Source organism: Populus euphratica, unplaced genomic scaffold (assembly GCF_000495115.2).
Source record: "Populus euphratica unplaced genomic scaffold, PopEup_1.0 scaffold87.1, whole genome shotgun sequence".
In the NCBI taxonomy this organism is placed as follows: Eukaryota; Viridiplantae; Streptophyta; class Magnoliopsida; order Malpighiales; family Salicaceae; genus Populus; species Populus euphratica.
In genome coordinates, this window is record NW_011499900.1 from 93,810 (window position 1) to 121,548 (window position 27,739).

Genomic DNA, 27,739 nt, shown 5'->3' on the forward strand with positions numbered 1-27,739 from the left:
TTGAATCTAGAGAGTTAGAGAGAGAGAGAGAGAGAGAGAGCGCCACCCTGCCGCGTGATTTTATATTCCGGCGACTTGAAGAAGTCATTAGCAAGTCGGCATGACAAGAGCTTGCCACGTAAATATTGAGTAGTGAATGTTTTCTAAAATATATTTTTTATTTAAAAACATATTAAAATAGTAATTTTTTATTTTTTAAAAAATTTAAATTTGAGTATTAAAACTATCTAAAATTATTAAAAATAATTTAATTTGACGTAATTAAAAAAAATTATTTTTTTTAATTTTTTTAAACTAAAAAAACACGCTATTAATCAGACAGTTCAAAATCCAACTAACAGTGAACCAGGACACACTTGACGTCCAAATTCACTAACCTCAAATTCCTTCATTTATCATTATCATAGCAACATCCACCAGCTCTCCTCACCCTCTAGGAAAATTCAGTAGAAAAATTCAGTGGAAGATCCGCTCTGTAGCGCTAAGCAATCTTCTCTTTCTATTCGCACAACACCCCCACCTTTTTGAAGTCTAAAGATTATCGTAAAGATCTTAAAGCTTCTGGAGAGGCAAAAACTAAGAATGACCCGTCAAAGGAAAGAATCAGAAGCTCCATATCATCATGTAATTCATAAACTTCCTCCTCCTGGGGATAGCCCTTATGTCAGAGCCAAGCATGCTCAGGTACATATACATGATGATGACTTGGAGAGATACACACAAATTTCGTTCACTTTTTAGATATTCATGTGGGAGGCTTTCCGGTTTTCTTTTGGGGAGTTCTGGATTCTGGGTTTTGTTTGTTTCCTTGGAAAGTTTTTGGTGTTTGATAAAAGGCGTTATGTTGTTGCAGAGATAGTTATTTATTTCTTTATTTTGATCTTTTTTTCTTGCACCGCATCCTTTTATCTTGTTGTTGTGCTGCTGACCATTCCTTTAGTAGTGCGGGTGGGGTTCCATTTTACTGAATCAGTACTGATGCGGTGATTTGGGCATTGATCATGGTAGAAATATACTATCTCTGTGTTTTTTCTTTTTCTGATCTCAACAGGACTGAAAGTAGCTTGAATTTGGTGTCAGATAGTTGGGGGTTTTCTACTTTTGGATTCATGTTTGTTTCTTAATCTGGAAGTATCTTGGTGTGTCATCTTAGGTTGTTTCTATTATCATTTTCGTGGTATTTTAAAGACATGTCAGTCATTGAATAACAAAATAATTATTTGATTAATTTAACAAGATAATAATACTTACAGAATGTTAAAATCTGATAATTTTGTTTATAATGTTATTTGAATTACGGTAAACAAACGTAATCTAGGTCTAAGTAAGATTCAATCCAGGAATTAATCTTTTCTGAATTTGTTTTCTGCTGCGTTTATGTTGCAATTTGCTAAATTAAGAAACCGCATCTCTTTATAATCAGTAAAGGGTCTTGAAGTAATGTTTCTGGGAAGGCAATTTTGTACTTGTGCGAGCCTTAGGTGCTTTTTCAGCTATTAGTTTCCTCCTTGATGTCATCGTGGATTGTTTCGTTCGCCCGTTTGAGTACAAGCTGCTGTGTCTTCTTGTTTTGAAACTTGTGTTGTGTTTTTTCCATGTATATACAGCTAGTTGAGAAGGATCCTGAAGCAGCAATAGCTTTGTTTTGGAAGGCGATAAACGCCGGAGACAGGGTCGATAGCGCTCTCAAAGACATGGCAGTGGTTATGAAACAGCAAGACAGGGCAGAGGAAGCTATTGAAGCTGTGAAGGCCTTTAGAGACCGCTGCTCGAAGCAAGCCCAAGAGTCTCTAGATAACGTCCTCATTGACTTGTACAAGGTACCTATACATATGGAATGAAAATTTGATTCCAGTAGCTATATTCTTTTTTTACCAAGCCGTATGAGAAGGAATTGCCTACTTGTGTCCTTTCTCCTGTTCTATTTCTTTGTCTTGATGATATCATGATACATTTGGCAGAAATGTGGAAAAATTGAGGAGCAGATAGATCTACTGAAACAGAAACTTAAGATGATTCACCAAGGAGAGGCCTTCAACAGGAAGGCTACCAAGACAGCACGTTCGCACGGGAGGAAGTTCCAGGTTACTGTCAGACAAGAGACTAGTCGGATACTGGTATTATATCCCGTCCTTGTAGTCCACTGCTTTTGATATTATACTGTCACTGTTCTGTTTGGAGCCCGGAATGAAGGACACGGGACTGCATTTTATTTTTCTTTTCATGTCTTTGTTGAGTTGTCTTCCAAAGTTGACTGATCTTGCAAACATTCGACGCAGGGAAACTTGGGTTGGGCATATATGCAGCGAGGAAACTATGTGGCAGCGGAAGCTGTATACCACAAAGCTCAGTCTTTTGATCCTGATGCTAACAAGGCCTGCAACTTGTGCTTGTGCTTAATCAAGCAAACACGATATGCTGAGGCAAAATCAGTTATCGATGACATATTGCAGGGTAAGCTTTTAGGATCCGATGAGCCCAAGTCAAGAAACCGTGCCCAGGAGCTGCTACGTGAACTAGAGACATGCCAATCCTCATCGATGTTTTCAGAACCATCAGGATTAAGTTTAGAAGATGCTTTTGTTGAAGGTCTTGACCAATTGACGAGCCAATGGACTCCATATAGATCAAGAAGACTACCCATATTTGAAGAGATCTCGCCATTCATGGATCAGTTAGCCTGTTGATTACCTGTTTTAAGACAGTCTTCAATTTTTTAACCCTGGGCTGTGTATAACTAGAGGAGATGATAAACTGGGACTAGGAGTTAATGTAACAAATGAACACTTCAATGTGTTCCTTCCAACCACCGTACGATGTGTCTGTTTCTTGCGTTCCTCAAAACCGAACACACACCAATTACTTTCTTGGTGCTTTGTTATGCAGTATATGGTCAAGTCTTCTATGCGAATGCTTCGACAAGTTCCAGGAAATTCTCTCCACGCCGTGGATTCCATTCATTGTAGATTTTGGTCCGTTGCAGAACCGCATCAACTGCAATATTTGCTGGACGTATTTTTCTGAACCTTACCCCCTTTCTGATACAGTTTGAAATGAATGGACAGATTTGAGAGCGAGAGAGTGTAATAATAACATTGCAAAGTACAATCTAAACTGCATGGATTCGATGTTCATTACACATTAAACAAATACTAAATTATTAAAACTAACGTAGGAGGAAGGGAGAAAATTATCTACTAAAGAGTTCATATAACCTATACAACGAAATTCAAAATACAAAACCTTTCACAATCCTAAACAAAGCTAACAAGGAGAACGGAGTGGTCTAAGACATGGAAGACCCTGTAGAAAAAGTAATCTCAAGTACATATCATCAAAAACAAATAAGAATCAATTCTGCAAAGACAATCAGCAGCAAAAGCAGCTTCCAGTGCAAGCCAAGAGAAATTAGCAATTGAAGCCATGACAAATAGACAAGACTATGATGAGAATCAAGGCAATTATAATAGCCAAAACAATCAATTTTATCTTCATATTCTGAATCCACATCTTTCTTCTCATCTTAGTTCCCTGTTGTCGGAAATCTTGTGCCTGTAAACACCACATACGTTTGAATATATCATGCCCTGATAACAAGACATCAGAGAGGAGAGAAAACTGGAGAGACAGGGAAAGAAACAGATATGAATCCAACCAAATCCACTCCCATCTAAAGCACTCTTCAAATCATAAAAGTCATGTCTGGAACATTCCCATGATTTTCAGTGGCAATTTTGAAAGCAAGCCCCCTCACTCAAACTCAAGAGTAGAAGTGTGACATCAAGCAAAATATTTAAACACATTTTCCGCTGAACTAACCTGTGAGTGAAGGTTCTCAGTTTTATCCACCAGCAGCTCAATCTTGTCACCACGATCAAGAACCTGCGCAAGAAATAATTGCCTCAACAAGTTGCCTCACTTGGTGTTTCTAGAAATATTACTCTTCAAGATCAAAATACAATATATCATCGCCTTTCAGCAATTACATCATTACTTGGTAACAATAACATGCACCCAAGACTGTTTTAACCTACAAATTACACAGGTAAAGAAAAGCAATAGCTGATCTGTACCTTCTCAATGTTTTCCATCATAACACCTTTAACTTCAGAGACCTGAGCCTTGACTTTTGCAAGCTTGCTGATCTCTTCAGGATGATCCACACAATACTGCATATGCCCCTTCAATTTGGACCTAAGGTAAAAACCAATAAGCAAAGCATGTTTGAAATGAAACAAAAATGCATGTATGTGAAAAATTAGACATGTTTATATATACCCAAACTCTCCGTTCAGGCTCTTGGCAACAGCAGTTGCTGCTTTTCCTCCACTGTATCTTTTGTTAAAATCTTCCTTAACTCGCTCCAAAAAGGCAATTGGAATTTGCCTGCCAGCAGATTCAACTGCAACCACGCAGTAAGCTGTGGCATCCAACACAAAACACAAGAATTAATGCTACACACAAAGTTGGTGATTATGAACAGAAAACATCATATCTAAATGCAATTAAATCAAAACAATGTGTTGTGTTTGATTCAGGTAACTTGAATTTTGGATGGAGGCAAGGATTTGAAAGGAAAAAAAACAGAAAAGAAAAGAATTGATGCAATGTAATAAGTTTCAGTTTCTGAACTTTGAAATTGCAATTAACAGAAACAAACACTAGTACAAGCAATTTTATGCTCTCATATACAAAAGAGAACTATTCTGCCCCAAAATTCCCTGTTTTGTATTCCCATAAGCTAGTTCATTTGTATTCTTTATCTAAAGGCGGCAAATTAAAGAGTCAGCAACAACCAAAAAGGCATCAACGGGTTATAAAACAAACAAACAAAAAATACAGAGACTACTTGTATTCATAGAAGTTGGGATTTCAATTAAAATCTCCATTCTCTGTCATATACGATACAATGTTTGTTACGAGAGAAATATATTTATGGTTTCATTTGGAAACAATAACAAAAACGCCAGAAACCCTATCAATTTCAATTAAAAAAGGATCCACAAATAAAAAGAATAGTCAACATTGAACACGGCCAGGAATAGTCGAAGTAATATACAATAGTAATACAGTGCATAAAACTTCCAAGAGAACAGCGATCAGAAACCACCATCCGATTAACGACAGACAAAATCAATATACACAACAATGAAAAACTCAAGGTCTCTTCATTACAAGCAAGACATAATTTAAAATCTAACCATAAACCATTTCACAATATACAAATCCATAAATTCCAATACCTATCAGCCCACTTAAATCACCAAGAATCCCCTACTCCGTAGAAATGACAAATGACTAACAAAAACAAATCAAAACATTCAAATGAAACAGTCAAACACACAGATCAGCCTGAAAAAGTCAACCAATTCAACGAATCAAATCAAAAGAGATCGATAAATAAACGCAAACGATGGAGATCATGATCAATAAAAATATCACAGATCAAATCAGCAAAGTGAAAACATAATAATAAAATATTAATATCTTACTGAATCCGTTTTCAACGAGGTAATTGAAGGTATGGCCATCGCAATTATAAGTAAACTTATTATTAGAAGCGGGAAGTTTTTCAAGACATTGTGCAGCGATGCCTGTGAAATTCCCTTTAAACTCCGTGTACTCCACAAGAATCACCGTTCCTCTTGCCACAAAGCTATAGATCAACGTTTGTTGCCCCATCTCTACCTCCTCTCCTTCCTTTCCCCGATAAAAACACGGAACCACTCAAACCCTAGAAGATCAGATGATCAAATCAAATATTAAAAGCGAAAAAAAAAGAGGAAAGAAAACAAGAGAGACGATGGGATCGAATGGAAAGGAAGAGGAATTAATTTGCTGAATTTTGCTATTTACGTATTTTATTTATTTATTTATTTATTTTAGAGAGAGACTTACCAAGAAATAGTGGAAATGTTGACGGGATGAGAGCGAGAGCGAGAGCGAGAGAGAGAGAGAGATAGGGAGTTGAATATGGGAGAGAGGGAGAAATATAAATCTGTTCTGTTGAATAGTGGCTGGCTCTCACGCGGTACGGGTGTTTTGAATTCTACAGAGTTTTTCAATTAATAGTTTTTCCTGTTTGAACATTTTGCTTGGAATTCTTACTTTAATAATGTTCTAGTTCTTTGTTCCACTGTTTGGGATAGAGAATCGGAGATTGAGTTGTGAGTTGTTGTTTATTTATTTTTGCTGGGATCTACAAGAAAACAAGAAAATTTTAAATTTGATGGTAGCTTTTTGTGTATTAAATGAAGTATATATTACAAAAAAAAAACAATCTCACATTTATTATAAATTTATTTATATAGTTGTAATTACTTCATAAATAATTTTTTATTTTAAAATTTATGGTAATAATTTTTTATTTTTTAAAATTACTTTTAATACCAATACATCTAAATAATTTAAAAATATATTAATTTAAAATAAATTTAAAAAATTTAAAAATACTTTTAAAATATAAAAACAAACTATCCTTATATTTTTATCTCAAACATCATCTATTGCAAGCGTCGATTTTCTCGTCAAAGTTTTCAACCGTTGTACACCTGTTTAGTCCCGTTAGACTCATCATTTTCACTCACCAATTCACATGTATTTTATATATATATATATATATATATATATATATAATTAGTTTGTCCCGTAAATTCAGGGGGCTTTCTACATTATTTTTTTTAAATTGTAAACAAGTAAAATATACAAATAAACATGAACAAAAAAGTACACAAAAAATTGCAGAAAAAACTCTCAACATTTTTAATTGTATTGCAGATTTATCGGTCAATTATCTTTTATTTTTTTCGTGAAACCCGACATGAGAAGGAGAGGATAATTTAAAAGGTGAATTTTATCTTTTCATTTTAATTTTTTAATTAAAACTCCATCTTGATGCTCGAAATAAATAATTATTATTTTCTATTTATTTTCTATCCGCGAGGAGGAAGAAAATGGTTAAAAACTTCTGGAATTTTATAAATTTAAGCTCTCACAGCATGCTATATGGATCCGAGGTCTTGTCGGTTCCATGTCTTGGTTGGAGATGGGTGTGAAAAGCCAGAGTATCGTTCACCAAACTAGAGATACAACCAGCCAACCACGCCATATGGTAATGGCTGTTGAGGCAAGAAAACCGGGGTAGATGTGATAGGAATTGAAATAAGACGAGTGCTGGCCGAGTTTATCTTCCATGGGTGATTGATTTGGACACATAGTTCATTGTTTGTTTTTGCTCCTTTTCTAGCAACATTCGCATCGAAATTGTTTCTGTTCTTGTTCTATACGAAAATAAAAATGAGTTAAGATGTGAACTCGCATGTGATCAGCTAGCTGATGGGAATAGTGGCAGTGCTTCATTGAAGACAGCCTGGTCGATTCACGAGCACTAACGAGGATGTTGATTTTAGAACCAGTTGCATGTGAATGTGATTATTCACGTCTATTTATGATTACTAGTATATTTATCCGCGATCCATGGCATGTAAGTGTAAAAAATGCCTTATAAGATTAAAAAAGAAGAAGCTTGAAAGCATGTTAGTAGACTAGGTGAAAACTAGATCGTATTTTAATTTTTAAAAAAATACAGTGAAAAAATATAAAAACTAGAAAAAAAAATCTAATAAATAAATAAATAAACAAGAACTAACACTTTTAAATATAAAATAAATAAAAAAACATATACAAGAAAAACCAATGAACCAAAAAATAATAGTTGAGGCATGCGAGCCACACTAGCAGCACCCTAGTTGTTTTTTTCTTAATTTTTAGAAGATAGAAGATATGTTGTTTATTTTTTTTATTTAAAAAAAAAACACAAGTAGACAATATGTCACTTGTTGTAGCAAATGACTTGTGACTTGTTTCTCCATGTACTTTAATTATTATGGTGCCTAAAAAATTAAGAAATAAGATTTTTTTACTTGGAAACTCATTCTCAACTCGTGTTGATTGAAATACTCTATGCACCTTGATAAATTTATATATGACCTCTAACAACAAATTTAAAAAATCAAAATCAACTTAAAATAAAAAAAAAAGAGCCTGGCCCTATTATTTTAGGCCATAAGAAGATAAAAAAAACACACAGGTGAGACTTTTCTTGGCATTGACATTAAAATCAATATTTTTTATGGGTTAAATTGGTGAGAGTTGTGACTTTCTCTTTTCATTGTTATAATCTAGTGACTTTATATCTCATATTTTAAAATAAAAACTAAAAAATAACAAAAATAAAGTAATGTATAATATTTAAAATTGTAAAATACTCGAGTGGCATAAAAGTTATGATTTAAAAATCACAAGGACAAAGTGATTTCTTGTCCTGCTTTTTTACTGTAACCCTTTTTCTCCTGATCTTACACTTTGACACCCTTTGTTTCCACTATAACCCTCTTTAACTTCTTCTTCTTTTATTGACAAACCAGTAATGAATTTGGACATCAAATGATGCAATTCAAGAGAAATAAACTTTGAGGACTAGATTGTAAACAAAAATCATTATAATTACTACAGTGAGAATCCCAAATGTTTCAGAGTTTCTTTAAATTTAAGCAGCTGGGTTTTATTTATTAATCATTGCCATATTTTATTTTATTTTTATTTAATTATATTCAGTTTTTTATATTTGAATATAAGTTACTATTATATTATCATATACAAATACAATGTATATTTAAAAAAAAAAAAACTACGCCTGGATCAAGAATAAATTAGCTTTACAAAGTCTCAATCATTTTATATGGTGTTTTCCCTGTGTATTAAGGATTGTCTTGTCTATCTCTGAGGGGTAGCTCAACTTATCAAACACTGAGTTTGCTCCCTAATGGTTATATATTTAGGTCTTATTAGGGCCACTAGAGGCTTAAATGATCGTTAACTTTAGGCCACGTGAGATTAGTTGAGGTGCACGTAAGATGTCTCAGACATCCACTTTAATAAAAAAAAAAAAAAGGATTGCCTTGCTTTGCCTTGCACACCAATCTCCACGATTACTATTTATTGATCATAAATGTTTAAATATGTCGAGCTGCTCTAATAAAAGTGATTTTAAAAAACACTCGCGACTCAATAAAATCGACCAATCTTATTCTTCTCGACCCGGGTTATTGAAACTAGACCGAGTTAATCAATCCAACCATAACACCTATGAACCGATCACTATACCAGTATAGTTATGCTATAAACCCTTAACAAGTCAAGATCGATCAACAATTAGAAGAACCATGGGATCAAATCATCAACTATCTGGCTCGTGATATTCTTTTATGGTTTGGTATCTCCAAGGTTGTTGAAAACATTTTTTTAACATGATATGGAATATACAATATAAACCCGGATTATAAACTCAAATCATAAATAAAATATTTTAATTAATTATGTATTAATAATTCCAGTCAAGTAGTAAATAATAATCTAGTGTAAGGTTTAGCCATTGTTTACTAATATGATAAATATTGTTTTTGAAATGTTTTAACTTTGAAATGTATTAAAATAATATTTTTATTATTATCTTTAAAAAATTATTTTTAATATCAATACATTAAAATAATTTTAAAAAATTATTTAAAACTTAAAAAATAATTAAGGATCGATTTCTATGACTTTACTCACAAAGTTAATTCACGATGTTTGTCTTATGTCTTTCCATCCTTGTTGATGTTTTTATTCATAAGGCAATGTAAATCACCGAGACTGAACAAAATCTCAATCTCACAACATGACAACAAAGAAAACATAAAACCTTACTAAAAAGAAAAAAATACAAATATGATTTGCATTCCTCCTCCTTTTTCTTCTTTCACTTTAATGGCATTGACCAATAATCAAGAACTACATGAGAACCAAAGTAAGGATATGGACGAGGGATTGGCTCTAGCAATTGAGACGATGTGAAAGGAAAAGAGAGAAGATGAAAGAGGAAGGAGGTTTTCCCCTTTGTTAATACCCATTGAATTTGCTTGGTAGGGACTTGATGTTAAGGGTTTTGAACAACCTCGATGCACACAGCGTGGCATGATGTGTCGACATCTCTCAGGGCTGAACCTCCAGGGTGTTTTTCTTTTATCTTTCCTTTTTAATTGATGTTTGTGTATATTCTTTTTTAAGAAATCTACAATAAAGGGTCTATAGTAGAGTGCATGATTGAGGATAAAGAAGAGTTTGAAATGGACATGGAGATCAATAGAGAGTTGGAGAGTTTGTCAACTAATAAATACATAGAGAGTTGAAGAGTTTGTCAAACTTGTAAACTCAGTTCGAGTTTACCAAGTCGAGTTTGATCGAGTTTGTTGATTTTCAAGTTTGTAACCCAATTGCACATGGTATGTATAAGTTAACTTGTAGAATCATTCGATTTTATGAGTTAACTCGTGAGTTTGACAACCTTGAGTGTCTCTTTGAAGATGTGGTATATACTATTTTTCAAGGTGTTTTTCGCTTAGAAATATATTAGAATAATATTAAAAAAAATCTTGACATCAACACAACAAGATTATCAAATAACACGTAAAAAAATCAATTGAAGTTAAGAAAAAAATTCAAAAAATTTCAAAAGCGTGGTTGAACCACAGTATCAAGCATTACCTTACTATGTGTTTATTTGTATTGGATGAATCATGCGGTCAAATCACTGGTGATCTAACTTGTGACATTTTACTATTTAGTGCATGTATGGAAGTGTGGTAGATGTTGTTTTTTAAATTATTTTTTGCTTAGAAATACATCAAAATAATATTTTTTATTTTTTAAAATTTATTTTTGATAGCAGCATATCAAAATGATTAAAAAACACGTAAAAAAATAATTTAAAGCTGAAAATAAATAAAAAATAGTTGAATCGCAATGCCAAACATTACCTCAATATAATGTGCCCGTGCTAGATGAATCGTGTAGTCAAATCATTGCCTATCTAACATGTGACCTCCTTTTTATGGTTTAAAGTGTATTTATCTATAGGGTGTATAACATGATGCCCTTTGTGAACAGATAATGTCTTAATCTGAGAAAAAAAATACAAGTTTATGGATATAAGATAAATTGCTGCATAACTCTTTTTTTTTCAGTGTAGTGTAAAAAAGGAACAAAAAAAAAAAACTAGCCTCTCTTACAACGTAATATAAGAAATCCACAAAGTACTATTACATAAGTCTAACATTGTACTTGATGGGATTGGTAGAACATTTTACTTCATCAAACTACTAGATAGGTGACTCACATTATATCATGAATCGAGTCAATTTTTTTTCAATGTAAAAAAATATGATCAAACAATGATAACATCTTAAAAGGAGCATGAAAAATCCAGGTCACAATTCATTGATCCAAGCAAGTTCATTAATCCTGGTTGATTCATTATGTGATTAAAAAAACCAACAACAACAACAATAAAAATGTCAGTAGCTAATACAAAAAATGAATGCTTGTTGGTGTTATGAAAATGTATTTTTAAAATATTTTCAAAAGATCTCAACGATCTTGTTTTGTATTAAAGAAAAAATTAAGTGAGAACGAGATAATCTCACAAGGATAAGACTGAAACAAATTCAAAGCTTGGTTATTAGCAAAGCAAACATTGGATGATGAACCAGAAAAAAAATTAATTTTAAAAAATAAAAAAAAACCTGACTCAGATCAATATGCTAGATTTACACCTTGATTACGATAACCTCCTACTTAAGAAACTGAATAAAACAATGGAGGTTAACTCCCAAGCAAACCAAATGGCGAAAGCCAAAATTAAAAAAAAAATATCAATTTGGAAAAAATATAAAAAACTTGATTTAATTTAGGCTAACTCTGTTACTCAAGATATGCTATAGATAACCCATCATATAAGAAAGTAGAAGAAATCACAAAGCTTAATACTCAAAAACTTAATGTTGAATGATGAAATTGAATTTTTTTTTTTTAAAAAGGACATAAAACTACTAAAGTTAAACCGAGCCAGTCTTTGAAACTTAAGGTCAAATCATGCTAATCTTCGAAACTTGTTATTCCATTCCCGAGATAGAGACTACCCCGTGGAAGGTAAACATGAAAAATCATAAAGCAAAATTTCTAATTATCATAAAAAAAAACAAATATCAATCAAAACATCAAAGAACCAAATCTAATATATAACTAAATGAAATAAATTAACAAGGGACTGCATTGAAAAATAAAATAATTAAGAAAAAGATAAAAAATAACAATAAAAATATCAAGGAGTAAATTGGATATAAAAATTAAACAAAATAAAAAAGAGATAAAACAACAAAATAACAATTAAAATAACAAGAACCGAATTAGATACATAAATTGAATTAAATAAAATATCGATAGATGAAATTGAAAAAAACACAACTTCAAAATCATTAAAAACAAAACAAATAACAATGACTAAAATTGATACAGATATAAACTAATATGACACATTTAATTTTTTAAAGAAAGGGCTCGTAACTTGATGCGAGGATAGAAAAAAAAATCATTAGAACTCAATCATTGCTTCTCATACACACAAGTCCGACCACCAAGGATAGGACGACTCAATGTTTCTAACAACATCGTGAAAGTTAATGTGTGACTATTAAAAAATAGCACACATGTCATTCAAATAAGATGATGTGTCAAATAAGATGATGTGTGACCACTTATTGATGATTGTATTATATATATTAGCTATTTTTAATTTTTAATTATATTTTTATTTATTAAAATACCATGCTGCACCTCATTTAATTTGACTCTAACTAAAGGACACCTAAGAAAATACAAAAAAAAGCCACTTGACGTCGGTATTTTTTTTTTATTGCTTACAAGGGCAATAGAATAATTTAATTGAGCAATTAATGCATTAAAAAACTTAAAAGTTCCTGGATCCCAATTTTAAATGATGCGCCTTCAAAGATATTTAAATCATTTAACCGTATTTATAAAATGTTAAAAAATTAACTTGTCCTGACCAACATTACAATGACGAATAAACCCTCTAGAAAATATTATTTTACCCCGTATCTTGGCCAAACAATCATTTCACTATCTTAGGCTAAGATACCGATTATTTAGTTCCCAGTACGAGTTACAGTTTAGTTTACCCCTTCCACAGTAACCTTTATTTCACGTGGTCTCACAATTATACATATATTTTTTAATATATATAGTTCGGGAATAACAAAATGAGAATTTACAACAACAAAATATATAGACGAAATATTAAGCCATTTCATATATATCTTTAAATTTTTCAATACACAGTAACCATATGAAATATTAAGCCATTTCATATATATCTTTAAATTTTTCAATACACAGTAACCATATTATAATAAAGTACTGAAGGAGTCAAAGTCTCATTTCATTCTCCCATTCCTTAGCTGGTACGAGTTGTAATATCCTCTAATCGTTGCGTACTCTTAACGACCAATTTTTATAGATTCCTATATTCACCGGGAATGCACCTTTACTATGCAGCAACCCTTCCAATTTTGCCACGTTTACAGGATCAATCCGGGCGAGGTCTCCGGTTCAGGTCAGATGGCCGGTGTTTGAAACTGTGATTTTATTATTTTTTAAAATATATTTTTAATATTAGTAGAAAAATTATTTTTTTTAAAACTGCTCAAAGCTGTGAAAACAAAAGCGGTTTAGAGTGCAATTCCAAACTATATTTCATGAAAATTAAAAAAAATATTTTTATTTTTTTATATTTTTTAATTATTTTGATATATTAATATTAAAAATATATATTTTTTAAATATTATATTTATAAAAAAAAACAACTGATATTCCATTTTCAAACGGCACTGATTGTCAAATGAATGTGATGCGGCTGGTCATTGAATGGGTATGGGCAAATTGATATTCTTTTTTTTTTTTCAAAAAAAGCTCAATTAAAAGACACCAATGATATAAATAAAATGCAATTCAACTCTTTTACTGCAATGCGTTTTCAAGTACCTTGAAATGATCGACGAGATATTCAGTCGATATTTCTTACTTTTCTGCTGTGTTGCTCTAAATAAAAAATATCCATTCGGATTATATTTTTTTATTCATATAGTTGTGCTCTGCTTATGTTTTCCCGCGCATTGTCTTTCAATTTCCCTCCAAAACCAGAAAACCATCTTTCCTCTCTATCCCTGCCGTTGCTGCCTTCACACTCACTTCATCTGAAGCTCCTCCACCAGTGGACATGGAGATGGACATTCCTCTCCCGGACGAGCTTGAATTACTTGAAGCTAACTCTCACTTCTACCAAGACTACCTAGACCCTCCCTCACCCGATCCCTACACTTTCTCGCCTCAACTACAACCGGAACAATCACCTCCTGAATCACCCTCCGCTCCCCAAATTAACGACCACAACAAGCGCCCTAGATCCGACGGTCCGGATTCACCAAATCAGGAAGACGCTGTCCTCTTCGACGAGAAGAGAAGCAAAATCGACGATGATGCGGGAGAGGAGGTCGACGATGAGGACTGGCTCCGGCAGGTGCAGGATAGGAACGGCGGAAACGAGGAGGAGAGGGTGGAAGTTGTTGTCGAGGAGGAGGAGAAGGAGAAGATCGTGTCTAGATACTTGTCGGAGATTGACGGCGATTTTATTCCAGTGACGGCGCCTAGTGGTGGCGATAGGGTTTATGCAAAAATATGCAGAGTCGATGCGGAACAGGGAGCGAGGAAATTGGATTTCAAATCGCAATCAAATGGTGGGAATTAATTTTTGCTTTGTCGAAGATATCATGTTTTGTTTTTAGTAATTTTAGAATCCGGATAAATAATTAAAAAAAAAAAATCACTTGTTAGATCTCATTTTAGGTGAAATTTAAGAATCAGTTTTTATGCGATTGTCCTTCGCATTACTGTTCCGCCCTTTTAAATCGTATAGATTTTAAGAAATTGGAGTGGCATAAAGGGAAGGGTTATTAGATTACTAGTGGACCAATTTTAATTTCTTATGTATTAATTCCTTTTGTAGGTCTTATATCGGAACCAATTAATGTTCTTTTGCAAAGAATGGAGCAAGAAGCTTTTACCAAGGTATGGACATTACATGGTACATGGTAGTTTAAGCATGATTGAAGTGTCAACAATTATTGAGAATTTGAAATATCATGTTGATTTTGCTCAGCAAAGAATCAATGTATTGTAATTATGCAATCATGATTTTGAAACCTTGCTTCAATCTGTGTTTCGGTTCAGTGGGTCATTGCCCGCTACACACGTCATAAGAAAGTCTTCCTTTTAGTTTTGGGAGAATACACCAAAAGGCCAAGTGACGCAGATGTGGTGCATGTTAATCTAGATTTGTATTCATCCATAACTCATCAAAGCAAGCTATTTTGATTCTAGATGTTTGAAATTAGGAAAATGCTTCCTTTGAAATGTGGTCTGAAAACTGAAGAAATTAACCTCACGAGCCACTGTAATTTCTCTATCATTATGGTTTTCCTTGATATTTTCAATCTGGCATCTGCTTACAATTTCTGTCAATAATGGTATAGCAGATGATTTGTTAGTGGTCGGAGCCCTGTGAATTTATCTTAGGTGGTAGAGGGGTGCAGGGATTATTAGGGCCTGTTCGTAGGATATAATCTTAACGGCAACAATAAATCCCTCGTGAGATTCCTCACACATTATTCTTGTGGTGCTGAAGGCCTTGCAAGCTAGTTCTGAAGATCAGAGTGATGAGATTCTTCCAGAAAGACAAGTGATGCATGAAAAATTATGGGTGGAAAAATATGCTCCAAATTCATTTACTGAGCTGCTTAGTGATGAGCAGACAAATCGCGAGGTAAGTTGCAGTCATTGGTCAAAGTTCCTAAAAGGTTAAATTACATGCTTGTTGCTCATCATAAAAAATAATGGTTCTCAGGCTGAGCTCTTTTGGGATCTTTATATCTTTGCTCACAATTTAGTGAAAACTGTCACATTGCAGGTCCTCTTATGGTTTAAACAATGGGATTCTTGTGTTTTTGGATCTGATATTAGGAGTACATCAGATGACATTTTGTCCGCTTTAAGGCGTCATTCTTCTATCGCTCAACATCCAAAAACTTCTGATTCAACTTTCTTCAGCAAGAACAAAGGAAATATATGGAGTAGAGGGAATTTTAGACACTCTAATAATCTGGAGCAAGAAAATAGTAAATCAAAAGGATTTCAGGACTCGTGGACCAAGAAGCCAAGGCCTACTGGTCCACCAGAACAGAAGGTAAGCTAATAAAATCATATATTTTTCCTTAAATTTGGCCTGGAAAGAGAAGCAGTAGGAATTGTTTATACATGTACATTTTCCTGTTCACAGATATGCTTGTGCTGCTTTCATGAATTCAATTCATGAAATGATGAATGTAGATAAGTTGCTGAATTTAGTTCACATATATCTACTCTTGATGGTTCATGGCTTTCACGATGGATTGCTTGTTTCCTAATTCTTCTTAATTTGAGGTTTACATGTATCTGTTATAAGCTATGTCCATAGTGAAACACATTAATACAACAATGTTTCAAGTTGCAGTCACTTCACACCTTGAAAGGGAAAAAATATGACGCCATGATGCCTGACAATGGTCAAGCTAGATACATCACCAGTTGCAAGAAAACATTCTAACTTTATCATTCAGGCTAAAACACTCTCAATACTTCTCAATTAGGGATGACTCTTCGCAAGAATATGCTTGACCTGTAATGTACAATCCTAGGCCTTGATAGTTAATTCTCAAATGCTCCCAATCAATCATTCTCTGCATAAAATTCCTACTTCACGTGCTGCTCTCATGAAGGAAAACGTTAGCTGAGGATGAGTTTCGCTACCAAGCTTCACCAATTTCTTTGGTATGTGAACCTCAGAGCAGTTGGTGCCCATGTTTATAGGAGGCGGATAAGCCCATATGTGCTTTGAAACTATTGCTACAATGATTATTGCCTGGGTTTCCCTTGATACGAGTTCTATTGTCATTGTGAAATATCGTAACTATTTCTCTCTTCTTAGTTATAAAAATAATACCAGTTATGTTTTTTCTTGGATTTATCAAATGGAAATCTAGGCACCCGCTTATGTTTTACTGAGTGAAGAGGCTGATTGCCTTGGCATCCCTAATTCATCAACGGTGAATTGCCTTGACCAAGACATTTGCGCTATAATGAATTCTTGAGAATGGATGAGTTGTACCGTGTGTGTTTGTAGTTGGCTGTGCATCGAAGCTGTGGAACAGTCCCATTAGATGAATTCCTACAGATGCTGATAGGTCTACAACTATTCAGATTGTTAATAGGCCGAATCTACTGTGCTACCTTCTTGTATGTGAAGCTTGTCTGCATCTTAGCACGACAGACGCATACTATATGAGCCCACAAATCATTTTTATTCTTTTTATATATGGATTTGTGTGACATGGACATGTATTTCAATAAATTTTGAAGTGTTTATTAATGTAGATGATGGCCGTGACCTTGGATTATCTTGGCTGATTCAGTTCTTGTATGTTTTATGTCTGGCATATAGCTGAATTGTCAACTGGTTTTTTCAGGATCTTTCACCTTTTCTATTTATGTGTTGTAGTTGCTATATTTTTGGTCTCAACTGGTTTTTAGTTTTCAAATTATTTTATCATAGTTTATACCTTTTTAGATTTTTTCTTTACTCGTTAACATCTGTGAAACCTTGTTGTGTTTGCAATGGAAAAGAAATATTTGAATTTTTCTTTGTATTATCTAACTTCATCTAAATCAGATTACAAATTATTGATATTTTCTTGTTATTTATGATAGTTGTTTCTTTGCAGTCAATTTTTATCCGTGAAAACCTTGAGTAATTGAATCTTGTGACCATTGCAGATCCTTTTGCTTTGTGGTCCCCCGGGGCTTGGAAAGACAACACTTGCACATGTAGCTGCTAAGCATTGTGGATATCGAGTTGTAGAGGTCTTGCTTTTTACTTCTAACTGATTTGTATATGCATACCTGCAAAATCATGATCACTTAAGGCCATGATATTTTGGTTTCTTTTAATAGTTAAGTTTGTCCATGTATCTCTTACCTTGGATTTATTCAGTTTGGACAAGCTAACACACAAAAAATATTAAAGATATTATCGTGACAAGGCATATATATATACATATATATATTTTCTAAGCTCTTTATTTCGTGCTTGTTTTAGGTTGCATTGATTCATTTTAGTAATCTTAATGTTTTACGTTTAGTTATCCTACTTGTTTTTAAGGCATTCTTGTTTTAATAATGTTAAAATTCACCAAGCTTTATGTAATAGGTATTTTCTTCTTATTGAGAGTTTGAAACTATACAGATTAATGCTAGTGATGATAGGTCTTCGTCAACGATTGAAGCTAAGATTCTTGATGTGGTTCAGATGAACTCTGTGATGGCTGACTCAAGACCAAAATGCCTGGTCAATTACATTCCTTCACTTTGTGCTTGTTTTTTTCTCTCATATGGGATCTGAATATTTAAAAGAAGATGTTGATTTCTTTATAGGTGATTGATGAAATAGATGGAGCACTTAGTGATGGAAAAGGTGCTGTGGAGGTTCTTCTAAAAATGGTACTTAAATGGTATTTTGATCTTGTATTTTCATGTTTTATGATGTATACTTGAGACCACCCTTGTCCCATGCCTATTTTTTGCTTATTTTTTTCGTTCTTTATTGTAATTTTTATTTTCTTTATTACTGAGTTTCCCTTGAGCCTCTGAACTTTTTGGTTGCATCAGATTGTGCTTTTAGAATTTTTCCTTGTCAAAATGAAATGTAGCGGGGCGTTGATTTATTCGTTGGCTATAGTTTAATTTTGGAGATCACACTCTAAATTCTGATTGAAATAATATATTTTATATATTGTTCTCTTCTTGGAATCAATGCTAGTGCTTCTTGTTTGTCCTACCTTGAAGTTGAAGAACACAATATGGCTTATTTTATCAATATTATTGAATTCTAGAATATACATAAAATTTAGACATGGAAGGAATCTGCCACAAATTCCCTCCTTGAAGACATCTAATAAGGAAAATGCTATTCATCCCCTGTAAGTTGTTGCAACTCATAACTCCTTTAGAGGTAGAACCCTGATGCAAAAATAATCTTTTTTGTAGTAGTAGAACATAACAAGCTTCTTAATTTGTGACCTCTAGGATAACAATCAATTGAAGCTGATTTTCACAAGTACATTTATTTATAGTACACTCCCTATTTTTTAATCTTCTTAATAAAAAGGTATATCTGGTTTTTGTGATAAAATAGCCATAAGATTTGAGAATTATAATTTGAGAGTTGGAAACTCCACATTGATACATTACTTTTGTGATCCATCAACACCTGATATAGAATATGTCGTTTTAGCTTTGTGGTTTTATCATCTTTTGGATTTATTATGTTCATGCAGGTCTCTTCTGAAAGGAAGTCGGATACTGGGAAGGAAAATGTCACTAAAGGAGAGCAATCTGGAAGGGCATCCTCAAAAAAGGGGCAGAAAACAGCATCTCTGACGAGACCTGTGAGTTTGAAGTAGTCATGGATGGTTTATTTTGTAATATTTTTGTTTCCTTTCCCTCTAAATCCTTTTAAATTGACTTTCTATGTAGGTGATTTGCATATGCAATGACATATATGCACCTGCCTTAAGGCCATTACGTCAGGTTGCAAAGTAAGTGTTTCTTACAGATATTAAAGTGGCAATCTTCTGGTAAAATTTAGAAAGTTATCTTATAAAACCTCAATGCTTCTTATATTCAAGTTTCTTCAAATATAGTTTAACTGAAAATTTTCTAGTTTGGTATCAATCTTGTTTTTAATTGAATTAAAGTTGTAACACATTTATAGAAAAAAGTCTATTTATAATGTTTTAATGTGTACTTTCTTTTGAGAGGATTGTAATATAACAATGTGAAAGAGATCTCCTGAATCTTGGAATTACCATTTTCTGCAACCTGAGGTACTGAATGACATTTCAGGGTAAAGATGACAAAAGACTCAATATTCTTAATCTATTGTAATATAAGGATCCTTTTCAAGTTACATTCAAGACAATTACCTTGTTTAATCAATTAACTTCCTCAATCATAATCCACTGTAATATAAGGATCCTTTTCAAGTTACACTTAATACAATGACCTTGTTAAACCAATTACCTTCCTCAATTCGGATCTTAGCCTTAAGACAATGTTATAATTTAGTCAAAGACATATAATTGTCTTCACTGTCTCAACCTTCTTAGTTCATACTATGTACATCAATTCTTGGCATATTTATATGAATTATTTGGAGTTTACGAGTTTCAAATCATTATATTGATATGTGCATACTTTTTTTTACAGGGTCCATCTATTTGTTCAGCCGACTGTTAGCCGTATTGTAAGCAGGTTATGATTTTCATTGATTTATTTATAGCTCTAGCATTTTTGGTCATGTTCTTTGTAAACAAGTTAATTGATTGGCCAATTTTGAGTATCCTTCCCTAGCTAGAATATTGAAAGTTGACATATACAAGTTCCCATCCAAACGAATAGTATTTTATCATATTTGAAACAATGTATTGATACGATTAGGAAATAAGACTTCCTTTTCAAAGTAAGAAGAAAATGATCAAAACTCTAGAGCTTGTCGTATTTGACATCAGCTAAGGAGAATGCTCTAGAAGCTCCAAAAATTATCTAATTAGTCAAAATCTTTAATAAGGTCTACTCTCAGTTTCCTGACTTTTTGCTTATTTATTGATATTTAACTTCTAATCTCTATTAGATTACACATGTTGTGAAAGAAGATTAAAAACCATATTTATTAGTCCTCCCATGCTCAAATAAATTAGTACTTTCACAACACTAATTTTTTGAAAATTGGGCATCATAGGCTCAAATATATATGTAACAAGGAGGGAATGAAGACAAGTTCCATTGCACTTGCCGCACTTGCAGATTACACTGGTGAGTTATATTCCCTATCAGATATACGATGGTGTTTTAATTTTCCATTCCTGTCTTTAGTTCTTGTACTTCTATAAGATTTCATAATCAAAATGCTACAATTGGTTTGTAATATAAAATATCCATAATATAATTTTTCTTGCTTTTGTTTTTTTTTGTTAATTCTACTCATTTCATTTAACTTCACAGAATGTGATATACGCTCATGCTTGAACACCCTCCAGTTTCTTAACAAAAAGAGAGAAGTTCTTAACGTGGTAAGCTTTTAATGTGACATTGTCATTCTAAACTATCTATTAAATTTACCAAATCTCCCTGGTGATGCCAAATATAGGTCAACTTAATGTTTATGATTTGGTGATTCTGTTTTGACATTGACAAGAAATTCCTTTGGGAATTGCATCAATGTTTTTTGCTCCTTTCAATTTTGCTTAGTCTTATGGATATTGAGCATAACACGATACTCCATTATCACATATCACAAAACAATGAAAGCTATCGAAGAATGAATTCAGCCTGAAAAAAGTAGTCCTTAATCACAAAGGAAAAACTTTAATGGGAGAAGGGGCATTGGTCACAAACCATGGTTTAATATTGTTTTTCTAATAAATCAAGCCTCTATATTAGTCATTTCTATAATTATTTATTAGCTACACCAATATTTTTTTTTTAAGTATCTCTCAAAAAGTAAGACATCAAATTTGGTTAGATTTGTATCAATACATTGGAAAAAAACATGAGTAAATGAATAAATCATTTCACAATTGAAATTTACATAAAATCCTAAACTCTTGATTAATTTTCAGAATTCTTTTTAAAGGCACACCTCACCCACCACAATTCTTCTTATCAAGAACACTGGTCAGTTCTTCTTGAGCTATCATCTCAAATTTTATTAGGGTGGTTCAAAGGAGATTTAGTGCTTTTTAAGGATGATGATGGTGCTATTTCTCTTTGACTTATCTTTTGTTTTTTGTTGCTTTAATTTACTGACAATATTTTATTTACTCGGCCACAGCTGGAGATCAGTTCCCAAGTGGTTGGTCGAAAGGACATGTCAAGAAGTGTTTTTGATATTTGGAAGGAGGTGACATAAAGATTGTAGTTTCCATATTGTCTTTCCTAACTATTCATCCCTTTCCAGCATCTTTAGTTGTGAGTGTGTGCTACTTGCCTTGTAGATTTTCCAAAAGCGAAAAATGAAGCAGGATAGAAAATCTAAAAGTAGCTGTGGCAGCATGAGCAATGAATTTGACTCTTTGCTCTCCCTTGTATCTAATCGGTAGATAATCAATGCTTGTGAACCTCCTATACTCATTCTTCCTCTAGTTCAAACTTGCCTCTTTCTAGCTTTAATGCTTACTGTATATGCAGTGGTGATTATGATGTGATTTTGGATGGGATCTATGAAAACATCTTGCAGCTCCATTACCATGATCCAGTGATGCAAAAGACAGTAAGCCTTAGCTCCATTTTCTTTTGGACCACATGTGACTTTTTTATCTCTTACCTATTTAAGTCATTATCAAGTTTGACTTAATTGTAGGTCAAGTGTTTCAATAGTCTTGGTGTTTCTGATGTGATTCACCAATATATTATGCGTTCACAGCAAATGCCCCTTTATGGTAAGCATGTGCCTAGCTATCTTTCATATTAGCTTTCCCAATGCTGAATAGGTTTTGAATTTTAATCTTCTCATCTCATTTTCCACTTCTCTTTTGAGCAGCTTATCAGCCTTGCATTGCGATTTCTGTACATCAACAGGTAGCACAAATTCAAAAACCAAATATTGAGTGGCCAAGGTCTTATCAAAGGTATTTATATCTCTACTGTGGTTGGCACTTGATGTCAAACTTGTGCACTCACTTTTATACTATTATCATATCTTTTGCAAATCTTTAGATACCGAACTGCATTGATGGAAAAGATGGACAAGTTAAGGTCTTGGCAAAACAAAATTCCACCACATATTTCAAGGCACTTGTCTACTAAATCTTTTGTAGAAGACTCTGTTTCTCCCATCTTACATATCATCTCTCCTCCAACTCTAAGGCCGGTAATTTACTTGCACTTATTTACAGCTTCATTTAATCAGTACACTTTCATACTGTCTCCCCCTATCTCAGTCCGTTATGTTGCACATTTTACTTTGCATCATGAAAAACTAGTTCACTTTCATTTGAATCTCGTTTAAAGTCTGTATGTTCCTGTGATGACAAAAAGAATTCTTTTGAGCTGACTTGTCATTCATAAAAATTTTAACAAAAAAATTGTTTGTAATCACATGAGTTTTTTAAATTTTGCTCCTCTCTGATGAATTAATGACAACCTCAATAACTCAAACATTTTCTAAAAAATCTGAAATTCAATAATCTTCTCTAAAAAATAGCCTACAAGGCTATTTAAATACAAGAAAAACATTCTAATTAGTGAAATCATAATTAAACTGAAAATCCTAATTTATAGGAAAAAGAATCCAAATACACAAGGAAAAATAAAATAAAATCATGAGTAGTAAATTCTTGTTTAAATTTGGGTGTGCATCTAAAATTCAGATGAAATTGTTTTTTAAATCTTATAGGCAATAGGTACTTTAGAATGTTATGGCAAAATTTTAGCCTGACTCAATGGTTGTATCAAAAGTTATGATCCATTTTTGTTAAAGAAGTTGTTTGGTGTCTGAACTTTTTCTTTTTCTTAAGGTAGGACTTTTGTTATGTGCCCCACTTCAATTAATGCATATTTTCCTTTTCTTTTGCTTGTTGATGTTCTCATATAATTTGGAATTCTTGGTGTTTTTTCTCAGGTGGCATTGCACTTATTAACAGAAAGAGAGAAGAATGATCTAGTTCAGTTAGTGAGCACAATGGTATACTATTCCATGACATATAAGAATATCAAGTCAGATCATCTTTCCTGTAAGCAGGAAAACGAACCTGCTTTAGATGCTGCGTTGCTTTCTGTTGATCCTCCCATTCATGAATTCATTAACTTCAAGGTCTGCATTGTTCTTTAAGTCTCTGCAAAGCCAGTATGATTCCATATCTCATGTTTGCTGTCCGCATGTTTTTTTTTTTGGAATTAACAGGGCTATAGTTCTGGTCATTATGCGCTTCCGTTAGCCGTGAAGCAGGTTTTGGTGCATGAGGTGAGTGACAGTAATTTATTGCTTATTAATGTAGTCTTAATTTAACAGCATGATCACCTTAAGATCCAAAATTTAAAAAGGCAAAAGATCCCTAAGTTGGTTTCTGCAGACTGAAATGTGAACTAAATGGTTGCCTTGTTCTTTTCAGTAGTGATGGATTTGTTTGCCAGCAACTTATCGCTGTTGCAACTTTTCTATAGTTCGACTTCAATAGAGATGTAGTATTGAAAAGCATGTATGGTCCAAATGGACTGTGATAATCAAAAGAGTAAGCATGTGTTAAAAAAAGCTGGTTTTGTTTCGATGTCATCATCTTATCTTTAGTCTGTCTCCCATACCGGTTCATGGTTTACTATCAGTCTAGTTATCAGGGTATCTAAATCTGTTCTTTGTTTCAGCACCTTTAACTTGAAATGATGTCTTAGGACGCTGCTTATACTGCAAGCATCACCAATCTCTCAGTTAGATGTTCATGCTTCAGCATTTGCTTGAGTCAACCATACTACGTATCTTTTATTGGACATATAATCAGGGAGGACACTGGTGTCTTCACTCTTCATGTATTATGGCTTGCATTCCAGATATGACAAGTCAATTTCATCATTAAATAACATAAAATATGTCACTTTGATGAGATATGGTAGAAATCTTTCAAATAAATTTGAAAGCTACAATTATTAATATTTACTTGCAAATGATAAGAGGCAGGCTAAAGGGCACAAGTTTTGGTCCTGAAATAGGAGGACAAGTGCGGCCATATTAGTCTACTGTGAGATCTGAAATCTTTCATGTGGTTTCTGTTTTACTTATTGATCTCTCATTCAAGAAAGAATAGTTTGTCATGGTTATCATATCTATTTTTCTTAACATGAAAAGGAATTCAATCTTGCGCACACTTTATATCGGTATTTGTCTCAAGGGAAACTTCGATCTTCTTAACTATTTTGTGGAGTGCAAATTTTTACTCTTAGAATAAAATTGGATTTCAGGTGGAAAAGCATAAGATTTTGCAAGCAAGTAGATCTGTACATTTAACAGATGGGTGCAATAAACAAAATATGTACTTGGTAGAGCGGGAGAGTGCAGTGCAGTCAGTCAAAATTAACCATGCAGCTGCATTTTCTGGTAACAGCATCGGTAATAAAAAAAGCATGATAAATTCTGGGCAATGTGTTCCAAGTGAATCAGCAACGTCTCTGATCATGGATTCCAGTACAAGGGCCTTGTCCAATGTAAAGCTGAAATCCTCAGGAAATCCAAAGAAGCCTCCTAGAAGCTCTACCAGCTTCTTTGACAGGTATGAATACCTAACAAACATCCAGTTATCTGTGCCATCATCTCAATGCTTGCAATCTTCAATTATACCAAGATCTTAACTTCCATTTTCATGGTTTCTAACAAAGGTTTCTAACTTGTCCATGCTATTCATATAACTATGTATCTTTCATCGAAGTGACATATTCGGTCCAAAGTTTGCACAAGCTCATTTGGTTTAACAACACAGCTAATTATTGGAGTAAAGCTCTGGCTAATGTGGACTTCTGCATAGCCTTGCTTATCACAGTTGTACATTTTTCTCTGTTTTAGAGGTTACATGTAGATGTAGACGTGTTTGATAAAATGCAACATAATCGTCAATTCTTGTGATTCTCAACTAAAATCTGTATAAGAATTGCAATTCTAATTAGAGGAAACCAATGGATATATCTATATATAATTCATGTTTCCTCAATCGTATTCTTGTACGAAAAAACTAGTCTATCGTAACCCTTTAATTTTTCCTATCAAAATTAATGGTTATAAGCACTGCACATAAACCTAGTTATGAACTGACTTAAACGCCATCTCAAGAGTTAGTATTTTTTTTTATATCTAATATTAGTTAATTTAATTTATTATAAAATATGTATTTACAATCAAAATATATCTTATTTTAAACTATATTTTATGTTATCCTTTGATGTTTATCTTATAAAAAATAAATTTAATTAATTATTTAATTAATATGATTATATTTTTTTAAATAAACTTTAAATTAAATCGACAAATAAATGTACTAATTCACAAATGAGTATATAAGGATTTTTTTAATATGCTTTAATTACACATGACTGTTGATTTTTATGGAAAAAACTGACAAATGAGCATATTAGAGAATGTGGATAAACCGAAGGTTACGATAAATTATTTTTTATAAAAAGGGTATGATTGAGAAAACGTGTGATATATAAGGATACGCTGATGATAGGCTCCCTACAAATTTCTGTTAATGAAGAACAAAACCCCTTTTCGTCTAACTCAGACTGATACTAGAAATTATGCAAAAGAGTCAGCATGGCCAAGTTACATGGGACTAGTAACATATTTCTTTAGTTGCTGATATGTATCTCTTCACTGTCAAACCAGGTTTAGGAAAGCAAACAGTAAAGGTTCCCAAAGCACTGACAGTGCTGGATGGAAGACAACCACCTTGGAAAGAGATTCACGTCCTCTGATATTCAAATATAATGAGGTATGCTAATATTTGCAAATCGCTAAACTTTTGAATATGATAATAGATCGTTGTTGTTTGTCCATCCATGAGCTGCATTGACCGGTTAGGCTTAACTACGTGGGGTTTTTTGATTTGATCAACATTTTAGTTTGCAAAAGGCAAAGAGGACAGAAAATGATGTTTGTCAGGCTTCACATTCAAGTTTAGAAAATGCAGGAGTCAACACCCATCTACATTTGTTACTATTAAGTTTTCTTTTGCCTTTCTCCACGATTTACATAAAATGACTAGCCTGGCTACATCAACATTTCTGGTGTAACCGGTAGTCAATCTGCCCACTGTTTTTATTACTGTCATATATGTTTTCATTATGATAGTATAACTTAAGATGGGCTTCTACAAATGCACTATTATAACAATTAGATAGTGGTGGATCTTTTGATTGACTGCGTTACTGAATGCTGATGCCATTGTCGTTTTGGCAACTAAAATCATGGAAAGCGATAAAATCTGCCCACTGTTTTACCATCAATGTCAACTTCATTTGGTAGCAGCTATTTTTTGAACTCTTAAAAAGCTCTAAAAAGGAACAAAACCCTAACCTGTTTTATGACCATTGTTGACCTCGTAGAAATTTCAATGAAGTTCATTGCTTTAACAACTTATACTTGAACAAAAATCAGATCACATGCTTACTGTATCCTCTTCCCCTCCCTCTTTTCCCAATCTGCGCAGGGTTTTACAAATGCTGTAAAAAGGCCAGTACGGATGCGTGAATTTCTGCTATGATTAATGCAGTGCCTGGAGGCAATAAGACAGCAGTGCCCATTTGAAATCACAATGTAAAGTTCCATGTGTTCATTCCTTGCCTTCTCAAACCTGTGCAGTCCATAATGTGTTCTTATAAAGTAATATATGAACTTTCTTAATCCTTTGGGACGCTGTTTAGCCACATGTACTTGACATCGCTACTTGAGCTGTAGGCTGGTGAGCTGATACAATCTGTCAGTTTTATCAGTGATTTGATAGGAGCCAAAATAGACGTCTATAGTGTTGTTCAGGTCACAGCAGTTTTGGTGATTTTAATACCTGGAAACGTAATAGCTGCAATAGTAAACGTGCCTTTTGTCAACTGTTCATTAACTATATCTTGATGGCTAAAATGTACGGAGCCTAATGAA

General features: G+C 33.2%; 3 protein-coding genes across 6 annotated transcripts; 2 read left to right on the plus strand and 1 right to left on the minus strand.

Annotated features, from left to right (window-relative positions):
* The first annotated feature begins 381 nt into the window (after positions 1-381).
* Positions 382-2,917, plus strand: LOC105132596 (protein SULFUR DEFICIENCY-INDUCED 2-like). Of its 2 annotated transcripts, none has more exons than XM_011036171.1 (4): positions 382-624; positions 1,608-1,820; positions 1,962-2,117; positions 2,280-2,917. In XM_011036171.1, exons 1-4 carry the CDS (start codon positions 583-585, stop codon positions 2,685-2,687), a joined length of 819 nt encoding a protein of 272 aa, XP_011034473.1. In that variant the 5' UTR covers positions 382-582; the 3' UTR covers positions 2,688-2,917. The 2 variants fall into 2 exon arrangements, with proteins under 2 accessions (XP_011034473.1, XP_011034472.1); XM_011036170.1 differs by having other exon boundaries at positions 384-684.
* Positions 2,918-3,084: 167 nt separating this feature from the next.
* On the minus strand, positions 3,085-6,061 carry LOC105132597 (vesicle-associated membrane protein 722-like). 2 transcript variants are annotated; one of them, XM_011036172.1, is made up of 6 exons: positions 5,899-6,061; positions 5,493-5,734; positions 4,279-4,420; positions 4,074-4,194; positions 3,820-3,882; positions 3,085-3,552 (listed from the first exon to the last, which is right to left on the minus strand). In XM_011036172.1, the coding sequence occupies exons 2-6, from the start codon at positions 5,680-5,682 to the stop codon at positions 3,409-3,411; spliced, it is 660 nt and encodes a 219-aa protein (XP_011034474.1). In that variant the 5' UTR covers positions 5,683-5,734; positions 5,899-6,061; the 3' UTR covers positions 3,085-3,408. The 2 variants fall into 2 exon arrangements, with proteins under 2 accessions (XP_011034474.1, XP_011034475.1); XM_011036173.1 differs by having other exon boundaries at positions 5,493-5,738; positions 5,896-6,061.
* Positions 6,062-14,062: 8,001 nt separating this feature from the next.
* CTF18 (P-loop containing nucleoside triphosphate hydrolases superfamily protein) lies at positions 14,063-27,654 on the plus strand. 2 transcript variants are annotated; one of them, XR_843604.1, is made up of 24 exons: positions 14,063-14,690; positions 14,960-15,021; positions 15,638-15,775; positions 15,920-16,195; positions 17,821-17,907; positions 18,290-18,391; positions 18,478-18,543; positions 19,380-19,490; positions 19,579-19,640; positions 20,311-20,355; positions 20,843-20,916; positions 21,106-21,173; positions 21,935-22,003; positions 22,098-22,198; positions 22,291-22,372; positions 22,463-22,541; positions 22,643-22,730; positions 22,819-22,972; positions 23,723-23,914; positions 24,005-24,064; positions 25,054-25,361; positions 26,471-26,576; positions 27,294-27,400; positions 27,496-27,654. XR_843604.1 is itself a non-coding variant. In XM_011036174.1 (23 exons), exons 1-23 carry the CDS (start codon positions 14,174-14,176, stop codon positions 27,345-27,347), a joined length of 2,901 nt encoding a protein of 966 aa, XP_011034476.1. In that variant the 5' UTR covers positions 14,063-14,173; the 3' UTR covers positions 27,348-27,654. The 2 variants fall into 2 exon arrangements, 1 of the variants encoding a protein (XP_011034476.1); XM_011036174.1 differs by having other exon boundaries at positions 27,294-27,654.
* Positions 27,655-27,739: the final 85 nt, after the last annotated feature.